This window comes from Phyllostomus hastatus, unplaced genomic scaffold, assembly GCF_019186645.2.
Source record: "Phyllostomus hastatus isolate PE091 unplaced genomic scaffold, TTU_PhHast_1.1 phas_scaffold_1224, whole genome shotgun sequence".
Classification (NCBI taxonomy): Eukaryota; Metazoa; Chordata; class Mammalia; order Chiroptera; family Phyllostomidae; genus Phyllostomus; species Phyllostomus hastatus.
Genome location: NW_025334008.1, coordinates 1,212,653 through 1,226,838, shown reverse-complemented (window position 1 = coordinate 1,226,838; position 14,186 = coordinate 1,212,653). Strand labels below are relative to the sequence as shown.

At 56.8% G+C, this 14,186-nt stretch overlaps 1 protein-coding gene across 2 annotated transcripts; it reads right to left on the bottom strand.

The window, feature by feature from the left end:
* Positions 1 to 96: 96 nt before the first annotated feature.
* On the bottom strand, positions 97 to 14,072 carry TBC1D17 (TBC1 domain family member 17). 2 transcript variants are annotated; one of them, XM_045856173.1, is made up of 17 exons: positions 13,845 to 14,072; positions 13,280 to 13,387; positions 12,987 to 13,061; positions 7,330 to 7,453; positions 6,460 to 6,667; positions 5,835 to 5,946; positions 5,570 to 5,728; positions 5,084 to 5,212; positions 4,887 to 4,990; positions 4,269 to 4,363; positions 3,755 to 3,871; positions 3,569 to 3,669; positions 3,392 to 3,491; positions 1,753 to 1,850; positions 1,522 to 1,638; positions 940 to 1,026; positions 97 to 849 (listed from the first exon to the last, which is right to left on the bottom strand). In XM_045856173.1, exons 1-17 carry the CDS (start codon positions 13,863 to 13,865, stop codon positions 646 to 648), a joined length of 1,959 nt encoding a protein of 652 aa, XP_045712129.1. In that variant the 5' UTR covers positions 13,866 to 14,072; the 3' UTR covers positions 97 to 645. The 2 variants fall into 2 exon arrangements, with proteins under 2 accessions (XP_045712129.1, XP_045712130.1); XM_045856174.1 differs by having other exon boundaries at positions 13,289 to 13,387; positions 13,845 to 13,994.
* Between the last annotated feature and the right edge of the window lie 114 nt (positions 14,073 to 14,186).

Genomic DNA, 14,186 nt, shown 5'->3' with positions numbered 1-14,186 from the left:
ACTGGTTTGCACCACTGGTGCATGGTAACCGCAGAGCTGGCCTCGACTGTCGCGACACAGGTGAGGCCTGATGCAAGGAACAGAAAGCCCTGCCGATAACGGATTAAACACAAGTTTATTTTTCTCAACAAGAAGCTGGTAGGCAGGGTCCTCAGAGTGTCTTGAGTAGCTCTGTAGGAGCCTCTGTGTCAGTTATGTTGAGGACGTGTCCCCGCACAACTATTAGGTGGCAGCTGCACCCCAGCGCCCCGTCCTCGCTCCTCCAAAAAGCCCCAAACTCGGGCAGTTAAACGAGACTTGCCTCCACAAGCCTCAGCCACCACTCATCCCAAAGGGGCCTCCTTTTGTGTCTCATTGGTCAGGTTAGGGGTCCAAGGTCAGACACCTGCTCTGCAGAGTGGTCAGAGAGGACCACATACCACCCCCGGCCCATCTAGTTCAAGGCTGCATGGCAGCCTCCTTCCTACAACTACATGAAACCAACCGGACACTATTAGTGTCAGTTAATGAAGCCAGCTAATCAGGAGGGTGCTGGAGACCAGGGCGGAGCTCCGCCCTCTTGCTCCGCCCCCAGCTTCCTTGTGCGCGGTGAGGCCGGAGCTCCATAAAGTGCTGTGCCCGGCAGGCTACTGCCAACCCAGCAACTTAGGAGTCCGCGCCTTCCTCTTCTTCCTCCTCAGGCAGGATCTCCAGGCTGCTGTCGGGCTGTGGGGCTGTGTCCGCAGGGAGGGGCGGGGCTGGTGGGGCCCGGGTGGGTGACAGCGGCAGTGGGGAGGCAGGAGGGGAGGGGCTGCGGGGCTCTGTGGGTGGGACCAGACCCAGGACCTCCTGCACGTTGTGAGGCAGCTCCTGGGGGGGGGGAGAAAGTCAGAGATCTGAGGGAGTGGGGCGGAGTGGGGATGCGGTGCAGTGGAGCTGTTGGGAGGATGGGGCACCCACCACACAGGCGGTCAGCTGCCGGTAGAGGGCCTCGGCCCTCCTCAGTATGTCCTCGACGCTCAGCTTCATGGTCAGCTCGTTGATGTGCTAAGGGAGAAGAGGGAGTCAGGCCCACCCGCCCCGTGGCACTCAGTCGCTGCCAGCACCACTCTGTGCCACACAGCGGAGGCAAGACAGATGGTGATGGCCCTCCTGGGGTTCAGAGTGGGAGCTGGGGACCAGGGGTGGTCAGCTCTCCAGATGCAAGATACCAGGAAGGAGAAGAGCACTGAGCTTCACTCCCACATCTCCTGGCTGGCCGCATTTAGGAACTACGGGGGTGGGGGGTTGGGGCTTCCTCATGCTTCATGGGCACACCACTGGGAACTGGGGGTAAGATGGGGCAGGAGAAAAAGAGCTGGTCTCAAGGCTGCCAAGCTCAGGGCTACCCGCACTTACAAGCCTATTTTGAGCACTGACTACTGCAAAAAACTGTGGCACAGAGCCAGCCTCCATGGATTTCCCAGCCAGCTGCCGTGTCCCATCTGCCCAGGTCAGCATGGGCAAGGGAAGCACGGGGACCAGAAGGCATCAGGGCCTCACCTTGAGGATCTCATTGGAGCCAAAGCCCGAAAGCATGAGGGTGTCCCGCTCCATGTCCAGGATGGCGCAGGCCACTAACAGGTGCAGATTGGGTCCCGGAAGCCCTGTCCACAGCACCTGGGAGTGCCAAGGGAGGGGTCACCGCTCAGCCTCTGCCCGAGGTCCCACCGGAGGTGTGCCCAGGCCCCTGCCCTACTCCTACATGCCTCCCACCCAGGTTGGCCGGCCCACCTCCCACAGCCGAAGGACATCCGGGAAAGGGAATTCCCTCTTGAACCAGATGAGCAGCCACCGGAAGCAGAAGCAGAGAGAGCCTGAGTCCTGGGAGTCTAGGGCAGAACAGTGGTGGGAGGGGTGGTGCACTTATAAGCCAAGGGCAAGCTCAAAATCAAATGCCAATTCCATTCGAATTCACAGCTAGCCCAGTGGTTGGACTGAGAAACTAAGTCGCTCTGGCTGGGAGACCCTCCATCAGTCTCGGCGAGGAACTCATGCCCAGCGTGGGAAAGGCCTCTGAGATGAGCTGGGGGCGCTGTGTCAGTTGGAACCCTTCCCACCCTGACTCCCAAACCCCAGACGAGGTGAGCCACCCCGCATTTCCCACTCTCATGGGGAGGAGTGGTGCAGTGGGGCCCAGTGCAGCTGGAGGTGCGAGGCCTCTGCAAGCAAAAGTGTAAGTTAGTATAACTTTCTAGGAAAACAGCCATGTAGACATTTCAAAGCTGTAAAATTAGCCCTGGCTGGTGTGGCTCAGTGGATTGAGTGCCCCCCTGCAAATAAAAGGGTCTCCGGTTCGATTCCTAGTCAGGGCACATGCCTGGGTTATGGTCCAGGTCCCCAGTAGGGGGTGTATGAGAGGCAACCACACACTGATGTTTCTCCCTCCCTTCCCCTCTAAAAATAAACAAATGAAAAAAAAAAAAATTATCCAGACTCTTCATCATGATGAAAAAGTGCAAATAACCTCAATGTCCAAGAGGCCAGGTCAAATCTATTCTTTTGTTTTGTTTTGTTTTAAGATTTTAATTATTAGATGGGAAGGGAGAAAGAAAATGAGGGAAACATAGATGTGCAAGAGATACATTAATCGACTGCCTCTCACACACCCACCACCCAGGACCTGGCCGGAGACCCAGGCACGTGACCCAACCAGGAATCAAACTAGCGGCCCTTTGGTTCTCAGGCCAGCGCTCAATCCCCTAAGCCACACCAGCCAGGGCCAAACCTATTCTTGTGCATGGCTAATATGGACAGAACACCGTGCGGTCAATAGAGTTTAAAAACCTTTTAATGACACAGCTAATACCCAAGTGCCCCAGGGGACTGGCATGAGCTTTCTAGGCCTAAGTTTCTTCCCCAGTGAAGTGAGGCCAGTATCTCTCCCTTCCCCAGGGCGAGCCTGCACTTCAGTAACGCAGTACGCATAAATAAGCCAATTTATCACCTGTATGCAAAAGAATACTATTACCAACAGTAATTTCCACTTTGTTCCCTGTATGAGTTTCCCGCACTTTTCACATTGAACAAGCAACATTTTAAAGCTGGAATGCAGCAGTCACGGCACCGGGATACTGAGAACCAGTTTCCCAGCCCCGGATCCAGAGGGGCGCAGTAAGGCGTGCTCCGAGTCCAGCAGAGGAGTCCGGGGCTGACAGCGGCTGCGGGAGCAGTGCATGCACACCTGCTTGTACTGAGATTTGCTCCAAATGGCAACCCTGCCCTCACAGGGAAGTTGTGGGTTCTGGGTTACACCAGATGTTTCTTTCTCTTGTTTGGATCAGGACCAAACATCCTGGACACTGTGGCCACTCACTCCCAGAGACTGGCAATGTCTGTGGCCCTGCCATTCCCGGCCCACCAAGACACATACCCAGGAAGTCACAGAGTGGCGGGTCCAGCACCCGGAGCAGCAGCAGGAGCTGCCCGAGTTGCCGCTTCATGGTCTCCTGACTCTCCTCGAAGTTCCCGTGCTGTGGGGGGAGGGCCACGTGAGGTGCTGTACTCCGGCCCTTTGAAGGGGGCCTGTCCCCCCATCCCTGAGCCTCACCACAAGCTCCATGAAGCCACAGAAACACCAAAAGGCATCCACCTCGTTCTGGACGACGTAGAGGATTGGGGAGAGGAGGTCGCTCATGCCCTGGACGTAGCCTGCGGGGACAGGAGGTCAGGGCCTGGCCCCACCCCCCCGTGCCCCCCGCAGCTCCCCAGGGCTGGCCCTGCCCAGGCACCGCACCGAGGTCGAAGTGGTACATGCAGTAGGTGAGCAGGATGTCGTTCAGCAGGCTCAGCCCCGGGTTCGAGGGCCCCTCGTAGAACTTGTTGTTCCTGTCTGTGCGGCTCACGTCTCTCTCTGCAGGGACGGGGATAGGGTGCAGGGTCCTCATCACTGCTGGCCCCCAGCACCCACTCTCTCCTCACCAGCAGACCCCAGGCAGGTGAGGGCTGGTCCCCAAACCACCCAGACGCCATGGAGGAGCTCTGCTGCATCACGCTCGCCCCGCTCTCCTAACTCTGATGCTTACTAACCATCCGCAGACGGGGAAACTGAGGCCCGGAGTAAAATCACTGGCCAAGGCCTCATAGTGAGTAGACGGCAGAGCTAGGATTTAAGCCCAAGGAGCCTGGCTCTCCTCCCTTCTGTTGCCGCCCCACCCTCAGCCCCTCCAACCCCTGCTCACCCCATCTCCCCCCAGCGGACCTCATCCCTGCTCCCCGGGAGAGAGGGGCACCCCCAGACACCGACCCACCAATGAGACTGCGGTAGCCGTGCAGCAGCGAGTTCCTCCGCTCCTGCTCAGGGCTCACCGACTTCCACTGCAGCTTCATTCGGAAGTACTCGTCCCTGAGGGGCGGCGGGGCCCCTGTCAGGACGCCCTGTCACCGCCTCATTATCCAGGGCTCGGCCCAGGCCACTGCCTCAGAGCCTCTCCCTGTCCACATGGACCCGAGCGGGGCCCCATGCTGCCCCGTCCTGACACCTCCTGACACAGGACACTCTGGGGCTTTGGTTGCAAGTCTATCACCACCACCAGGTGTGGGGACCAGGACACACAGCAGGGGCACACTATATACGAGGAACGAGGGAGGTGGGCCCCGCAGTACGGGGATCGACAGCTGGAATAGTCCGGCGCCAGCATGGAACCGGCCTCGGAGACAGGGCAGGCCCAGTGCACCGCCTCTGCCCCCTTGTGTACATGTGGCGCCCAGCACGTGGCAGGCTCACAACCAGCAGCTTCAGAGCACACACGTGTGAGCACCTGCGACGTGCCAGGTGCCCTGCTGGCCACTGGGACATGCTGACTGAAAACCTCCAATCACCATGGGAGGCTGGAGCCCGGGGGCCGGGGCTGCAGCCTCCCACTCACGTTTTCTTGCGCACGTGGGCCTTGTGCTCCTCGGCGGAGCCCTCCCAGCTGAGGTACCCCAGGAGGAACTTCCAGGCCTCGCGTCTCAGGCTGGGACTCAGACCCTGGGGGCGAGCGGGCAGGCGGCTCAGAGGGGTCCCCGCTGCCCGCCGGCCTGGCCCAGCCTAGCCACCCCCACCACAAACCCAGCGCCTCACTCCTGAGAAGATTCGGGCTTTCAGCTCAGGGACCTGCTGCAGGCGGCCCTCGGGGCCCACATGGCGGGCCCACTCCTCCTCTGTGACCGGAGGCTCCCGCTCCACATCCGGCCGAGCACCCAGCTCCACCTGCGGACGCAAGGCAGGTGAGCCCTGTCCGTGGGGGACCCCACAGCCCTCCCCAGCCACGGCCCAGGCCACCTCGAAGTCCCCAGCCCTTCTCAGCTCAACAGAGAGTTAACATTCGGGGTGGGAAGCAACTCCTTCCCTGGGTCAGAGACAATGTCACCCCAAATCTGGAAGGGCCCCCCAATAATAAGCGCTAGAAGCACAGACTGTGAGCACTTTCTGGGGTCACTCATGCTCCCCAATGATGGTGGTACCACTACTGTCCCCACTTTTCTGGGGTGGACACTGGGGCCTTGGGAAATGCAGTCACACGCCCAAGGTGACAGCCAAAAGTAAGGGGTCCCCCCTGACACTCACACAGGAAATGACCTCAAACCCAGGCTCGGGCTCGTCATCGGGAGCCGGATGAAGGTCGGGGGCGGACCCCTCTGGATGGGGCTGCAGGGCTCCCCGGAAGAAGTTGGTCACGCGGGAGAAACTGCTGAAGGTGGTGGAGTAGGGGTCCTGGAGGAAGCGCTGGGAACAGGGCCAGGGGCTGGTCACAACTCCAGCCCTCCCCTCCTCACCCGCTGCAGTCCCCCCTTCCTGGCCACGGCCGCCAGGCCTGGTGCTGGGCACTCACAGACACCACGTTGGAGCTGTCCTGGTCAAAGAGCTGGAGGTGGTGGAAGGAGTTGGAGAGGGCAGAGGAGTCGTGGGGGAAGACGAGGTAGAGGCGGGAGTCCTGCGGGGAGCTGGAGGGAGGGGCTGGGTGACACACAGGTCCAGGGCCCTGGTGCAGGTGCGCCTCCCCCTTCCAGGCTCAGGTCTGGGAATCTGTCCTCTTGGGCCTGAGGCCACACTGTGTCCTGGGGATGGGCACGCACCCCAGGGCTGGTGGGTGTGGGCCTCCCACCTCCCTGGCTGGGGGACTGACTCAGGGACGGGCTGACGAGAGGCAGCAGCCGGGGATGCTGTTGGAATGTGAGGAAAGAGGCGCTTCCCACCTGGGGTGCCACTGCGCCAGGGCTGCTGGGTGCCTGGAACAACAGACTCAGACGGAAGCAGATCTACTCCTTCCGATACCCCAGGACCTGGGGCCTGCCTGAAACCCAACTACCCGTAATGCTGCAGTCACACATGCCGCCAGCTCCCTTTCTGCCTTCAAACCAGTCAGTGTTGTATTTCTGCCACAGCCCTGAGGGGCCAGTCGCAGCTGGGGAGGGACAGGGCCTGGCAGACAGGCCCAGTGCTGGGAGAAGGCTCACCTGGCCAGGAGCAGGTAGCGGCTGAGGACACGGAGCAGGGCGCGGGTCCCCCCGCGGTGGAAGTGCAGAGCGGGCAGGGAGCCTCCAGCCTGGGTCACCAGGACCAGGTAGGCCCAGCTGAGGCCTGGCTTGGACCGGCGGATGGACTTGAGCTCCCCCAGGCTCACTGAGAAGGCCCAGGAGTCCCGGGGGGAGCTGGGCTCTGCACCTAGCGGATGGCACAGTGTCGGGAGAGCCAAGGGGGCCCAGAGGGCCTCAGGCCCCGCCCTCTGGGTCACCTCGAATTTCCATGGAAACACACATGAATAAAGTGGGGACTGACGGAGCCCAGCGCAGGAGACACATGCCTGCTCCAAAACTGGCTCCCAAGGCCCTCAGGATGAAGACCGGATTCCTTGGTCTGCCCTGCCTGGCTACCTCTGACCCTCTCTTCACTCCAAACCCCACGCTGGAGCCATACACCAAGTGTCCCTCAGAGCTGGGCTCCGGCTCAGTCTCTTCCTGGAAGGCTTCTCCACCCCCCAAGGGGTCAGATGCCTCCCTGGTGCCCCCAGCACTCTCTGACACTCCGAGATGGCCTGAATCACCCTGTCACCCTGCAACTGTCGCCTCCACGGTCTGGACTCACATGGGGGTGCCCACAGCCAGTCAGAGAGCCTGGCAGAATGAGCAAGGCTGCAAGCCCTGGAGACTGGCCATGTGGGACCTGGGCCGGGGACAGTCTGTACCACATCTACCCCATCCACTCTCCTGGAACCGGGAGGCCAGTGCTGGGCAGCCATCTTGACAGTGGGCATTGAAGCCCATGGAGCCATAACCAGAGGGTAAGATGTGTCACCACCTGCCCCGAGGGGCACCATCTCAGCCTACCTCTTGTGGGTTCTGAGTGGCGGGGCCTGGGCCGCACGGTGCTGATGACAGCCCAGTCGGGCTCATAGCCGGGGTCAAAGGTCGGTTCTTCCTCAGAGGTGCAGGAGTCACTCCCACTCGCATCCTTGGGGAACAGAAGGCACAGAGAGGGGCTGTGGGTTTGGTAGTTCCAGGCCAGAGCCATGAGGCTATCCTAGAAGGGAGCCCCACTGAACAAAGAGGGAAACTGAGGCACAAAGCAGGTACAGCACTTGCTTAGGGTCACCCAGAACAGCTAAGGACTGGGATAGGGCCAGGACTCAAAAACAAGTCTCCAGGTGGCACTAACCGAAGCACCACCCCTGGTGAAAAGGCAGTTAAGCGGGGCAGGGCACTCTGTAGCCAGTCAGCTGAGGTCACAGAGCTTAATGTCAGCAGTATTCACTAGGGCAACTCAAGTCAAAACCACAGTCAGACACCCCTGCATGCCCACTGGGACGGCAGGAATAAAAATGACAGGCAGTAGCAAGTGCTGGGAAGCTGCAAAGAAGCTGGCACCTGCACGCGGCTGGTGGGGACGTTCATATGGTGCAGCTGCTGTGGACAAGTCTGGCAGTTCCTCAACAGGTGACACATGGAATTCCCATGTGACGCAGCAATTCCACTCCAGGGTATGATCCCCAGAGAAATGAACATTAAAGTCCACACAAAAACTCCTATGGGAACGTTCACAGCAGTGTTACTCATGATAGCCAAGAAGTGGAAGCGACCCGGTATCCACTGAACTGACAAACAAAAGCAGTGTGAGAGCCACACAGCAAACATTACTCAGCCATCCAAAGGATGAAGTTCCCATTCATGCTACAACATGGATGAACCCAGAAAGGGCCCAAGAAGCCAGCCACCAAGAACCACAAACTAGGATTTCGTCTGTGTGAAATGTCCGAATCGCGAATCTGCGGAGAACCAGCGGAGACCAGTGGGGGCCAGGAGCTGGGAGCGGGGGTGGGGGAGGGGTGGGGGGGAATGGGGAGCGACGGCTTACAGCCCTGGGGTTTCCTCTGGGAGTGACGGAATGTTCTGGAATTGGACACTGGTCCTAGCTGCAAAATCTTATGAATCCTGAAAAGCACTCAATTACACGCTACAAAAATCTTATATTTCACCATAAAGGCGAGCTTAGTGGCAAGTAAATCTCATCTCAAGGAAAGAAGAAAGTAGCCAGCTTGTGAGGCTCAACAGCGGAAGAACTGCAGCGTGAGGGAGTGCCCCGGCCCCTCCCCTAGAAGCTGCAACAAGTGGAAGTTACAATTCACCAAAGGGCTTTCTGCACCGCACATGAGGCTGAAGAGAATCCCCACGTCGAAACCTTTGAAGGCGGGCGAGTTGGAGCCAACAGGGGAGGCGCCAAGGAGGCGCCTGGACCTCGCTTACTACCGTCTCAGGAAAAGAGAGGAACCAGGCTGCCGCCCGCACTCCCTGCCTGCACCCCAAGAAGCAGAGAGGTGCGGTGAGCGACCCCTGCCGGAGCGGTCAATACATGCTGCAGCTGAGCCCAGTGGACGGGAGACTTGAGTGCAGGGGTGCAGCCGCCCTGCAGCCACCATTGCCGAGCAGAGAAACAGCCGCAGAGCCTGGCCACACCCCCTCCCCGAGCTGGCAGGGGCCCCAGAAGAGGCTGTAGCAGCGAGTATCAGGCTACGAAGCACATTATCTGCAGCCCTGAGAACTGGAGAGGCAGAGGCATTTTTCCCTATGCAGCAGGTGCAGGCTGTGTCTCATCCCAGGGATGGGTGGGGATGCAGAAGTGTGGCAGCGGAGGACTGGCAGTTGCCATTACTGGGAGGAGAACAAAGCCACAGATGCAGCAGCCATACTGCCAGCAGCATCCAGTTGCAGGGGATGATAGCACTGGGATTTCACAGGCTCTGAACCCCATCACCACATTGCTCCATGGGGTGGGGGTGCCCCGAAACTGATGCAGCCTGATCAGAGGAGACACCCATCTCTGAGCAATCCCAAGAAAAAAAAAGGACAAAGCTGAAGGTACCCTACTCCCTGAGTTCAAATTATACTACAAAGTGACAATAATCAAAACAGCATGGTATCGGCTAGAAAGCAGATATACAAACCAATGGAATAGAACAGAGAGCCCAGAAATAAACTCACATGTAAATGGGCAAATAATTTTTGACAAAAGAGCCAAAAAAAACATAAAATGGAGAAAAGAAAGCCTCTTTAATAAATAGTGCTGGGAAAATTAGAAAGCCCCATGAAAAAGAATGTAACTAGACTGCTATCATTATCACAGCCCTCATTTTGGCAGTAATGGCAGCTTCCCTGGCTGGTCAACTCTGAAGCATCTGTACTGTTCCTCCCTCCCCGGGAAACTTCTGTAAGCCTCCGCTTCTTTGCATGGAATCCTTTGTCGCTTAAAGCAACTGGAGTGTTTTGTAACTCCTGCGGCAAAGCCTGCATGATTAGAGGGTGGACAAGTGAGGGGCCAAGTATGGAACCTGACAAGCTAAGAGGAGGCCTGCATGGAGGCCTTTTAAACTCAGAGAGAGAAAGTAACCAAACGGGGGAGCGTCTGAAATTAAACTTCTTAACTAAAAGCGGGTCCTGAGGGCAGTCACGTCCTAGCTGTATCTTCCTTGACAAAGATCAATCTTTGCCTTAACTCAACCCATCCAGTTTTTTCTGCATCTAAGATAACAGACCTGAATGTCAAGGTAATTTCCCTTTTTCGGACCCCTCCAGGCAAAACTACCACACCTGGGAAGAGACCACAAACCCTCACGGTTACTGTCATATTAGTTACTGTTAATTCTGCCATAACCACCTATGTAAAAAAAGGTACGTCTGTCCAGTTTACTTTCCCTCCAATCCCAGAGGTTCCCCCACCCCCACCCTACTTTTCTTTCTCCCACCTCCCGAATCTGTCACCAATGGATTTCACATAACCCCCTCAGGCCTTCTCCTTTCATTCTAATGTATGAGAGACGTGGGAAAGATGCCACTTTCCAGATCCTTTTTTCAATCTGTTGCGATTTTGCTTCCTGGACTTGTCATCAGTACGGCTACAGAAACATAAAAATTCTCACAGGTTTGGATGTTTCTTATGTTAACGAGAGCAATAACTCTGAGAGGACCCGGACTGTGGCTCTGTCTACCCAGCAGCCATTTCTGCCGCTGCTTCCAGGCTGACCAGGCCCCTCCCTCATCAGAAGCCAAACTCTCCCAGTACTCATTTTCCCAGCATTCTCTGCAGTTCAAAGTGACCTAGAGACTCAATTCCGGCCAGTGGGAGTTGAGAGGATATCTGTGGAGAGTGTGAGAAAGGGAACTTCATGGAAAAGAAAGTCACCTACAGGAGTGAACACCCTTCAGTTCACCTTTTGATGCTGCTGAAGGAGGACACGGTGTTTGGAGCTGTGACAGGACACCTGTCCGTGGGACTCCCAAACCAGCCCTAGCAAAGCCACCTCTGCCCCCTGTGTTATTGGCCAAGTATTAGCAGCTCTCTGCCTCTCATGCAAACAGCAGGATTGCAGCCCATTGACCTCTGCTGGCTGGAGCCATGCAGCTGGCTCTGGCCAAGGGGCTGGCATGTGGCACTTCCAGGATGGACTGGTTGATCATCAGTGGAAGACCTGTCTCTTTCCCTCTGCCACAAGGAGTGGCAACTTTTAAGATGGTGGCTGCTCTAGCAGTAATCGTGATAAGCAAGGCTCACTGGCTAACCTGCAACACACATGTAGAGTGAATTAATACTGCTGAAGTTCCAGCAGCCTTTTTGGACCATGAGACAGTCTTGCCAATAACATGTTGAGGATGGAGACGATATGCAAGGGACAGAAGAGCGAAAATGGGTGTCTGATGACCCAGGAACCTACGCTTCTGGGTGTTTTAATGGGAGAGAAATGAGCTGCTACCTTGTGTGGGCCACTGTCACTGCTCCTTTTGTTGTGTACAGCTAAACACAACTAACCAATGCAAAGGGCTTCTGGGAATCTCTGGTTCTTCCTGATGAGAACAGTTGTGATGGGCACCCTGCTTGCCCCAGTCTTCCTGCCTCAACAGGTAGATGCCCCAGCTGGAGCTGAAGCATTTTTCCTTTTTAATTCTTATTTACTGATTTTGAAAAGAGGCAAAGGGAGAGAGCAAGAGAAAGAAACATTGTTGTTCCACTTATTGATGCATTCATTGGTTGACTCTTATATGTGCCCTGACCAGGGATCGAACCCACAATCTTGGCATATCAGGACCATGCTCTAACCATCTGAGCTACCCAGACAGAACTGAAGCAGTTATTTAAAAGCCATTAGGGAAATCACTGCAGGGTCTCAGTGATCCAGGCCCTGACATCCATCAACAATCAAGGCCAACTGGCCCATACCTCTTGGAGTCTTAGGAGATGAAAGAGACAAACTTGTTTGCTTAGCCTGGGGTCAGCCTGGCTTTGAGTTCCCTGGAGCTGAATGCATCCTGAATACACGTCCGACCTTTCTGCTGAAGCCCGTCCTGTGGATTTCTGTTAACTGGCAACAAGAGTGCCAGGAAGGGCAGCAATAGACTCAAGAACACCCCAGACTGCTTTCCAGGGTGGTGAAAAATACAAAATCCTGGTCGTTTCTGCTCCAACTCCCTGAGCAAGGGTGGTGGTGGTGATGGTGGTGGTTTCTGGAATCTCCATTTGCACTCTCCCCTCGGTCCTCTGAAACCTCATGGCCCCAGATGATGCTTCGTCCTCCCTCCCTAGCCTGCTAGCCTCCAATCTCCCTCCATTCAGTCCTCTGGTCCATTTCCCACAAGCCCCCATGAGGGGCTTTCTACACTCACACCCTTCTCCTCCTATGGTTCCCTCTGGGCTCCCAGGGTGGGGTCCAAGCTTCTGAACCTGGCATTTCAGGCCTAACCCCCCTGCCAATAAATCACTCTACAGAGACATCCCACCTCCCTGTGCCCTGAAACACACTTCCTCCTGCCCTCTTCCCATCTTTGGAATCCCAGCCCAAACGGCTACTCCCTCAGAAGCCGCAGGGCACTGGAACCCATGTGCCTGCCTTCAAACCCAAGTTCTAACCCTTCCTAGCTTTTCTGACCTCGGAAAAGGGACTACCTCTTGTTGTGCCTCAATTTCTCAAAAACAGGACGGGGTGAGGGAGTAGGCAGGGTCTAGGATGGACTTTCTCTGGCTGCCAGCACTGTCCAGCACAGGGCCTGGCAAGAAGCAGCCCCAGGAGAGGACGCACTGGGAAGGGCAAGGTCTCATACTGGGGCGTGCACTGGGGAGTGCTACTGAAGTGAGAACGAAGCCTCAGTCAGGTCCTGTTCCCTCTATGGACGTGATGGCAGGACTGTCCCAGATATAACACCACGTTTCTTCAAGTTCTTACTGGCTAACAGCCCGCGGAACACAAATCCACAGGCTGAGTGGTCCTCTTGTGTCCTGGTGGCAGCGTGGGGGATTAAGGGGGCAGCTGCCCCCATGGCCATGAACTTCGAGGCATCTGCTTTCTTTTTATGAATAGGCATCTTCAGCCCCATTTCACAGAGATGAGGAAGCCAAACAGGGTCACATCTGCCCCACAAGAACGTCTGGGATTATACCTAACTCTTCCAAATGCCTTCCACTGCCTGGACCCAGGAGAAAGCAAGAGAAAAAGGAAGCCTACCTTCTTGGAAAAGAGGATTTGGGTGGCATCTCCAGCCTCCTCTACAGGAGCCCAGTGCAGGACGACATCATTGTCCTGAGGGAAGCAGCGAAGGGTTAGACAGGCTCCTCTCCTAACTCCCCAAACCATATTGCCAAATTTCTTCCCCATTTTGGATTCTCGGCCTGACAAAGCAATGCTTCTCTCTCCAGTCACCACCCAGTATCCCTAAGGTCCCACTGCTGACAACCAAACCATACTCCCACAGAGGCAGCCTACAACCCGCTCTGGGCCTGCCTGAGCTCTGCTGTCACCTGGCCCACCTTCTCCACAACACGGATGACCCCGGCGATGAGGGAGTCCGGGTCTTGATGCTTCTTGGCACTAGTGTGCAGGTACACGCCTCCCTTCTCAAACACCACCTGCGGATGGGAACCAGTGAGGGGAAGGGCCCAAACGCAGGACTACACCCGAGGGGTGGGGCCCATAAGGGAGCGGACCTAGGGAGTGCGATTTACCTCCAGGGGCGGGGCCTAGGGAACTATTGCCTAAAGCTGGGGACTGGGAGTGGTGAACCCCAAATACCAGCATGCAACCAAGGCGTCCGGGGTTGGAAGGAGGATAGGGGGCGGGGGAGACTATTCCAAAAGGATCGGGGCCCAAAAGAGTATACCAGCGGCGCAGAAGGCAGGGCCAGAAGACATGTGTCTTCCCTAGGGCAGTGGAGGGAAGGGCGCCAGGGCGTTTATCAGAGAATGGAACATTTGCTAAGGATCAGCCGAGTTCCCAGAGCCCTCGCACGGCCTGAGGGAAAAGCCGATCACGGCGGGGTGGCGTTTCAAATAGACAGAAGCGAAAAAATGCTTCCTCGGCGCTTACCCTGTAACCGGTTCCCTCCATAGCCGCGGCCGAGGACCCACTGACCCAGCTCCCTCCTTTTCCGGGTCAACGTACTGTCACATCCGGATAGGAGACTCCCCTCAACCGCGGACAGTGGTAGCACCCTTGCCTGTTCTCGAAGAGGAGTGGATGTAACTATCTTTCAGAATGGGGTGGTTGAACTTGAACCACGTGGGTTTAATCACAAGGCGCAGACGGTAAAGGTGGAGCCAGCCAGCGAGGGTGCGCAGGCGTGGTGCTACCGTCCTCTCGGCGAAGTAAACAAGGGGGCGGGTCCCAGAGCTCCACCCCCTCGCTCAAGCTGTCCAAAACACCGCCTCC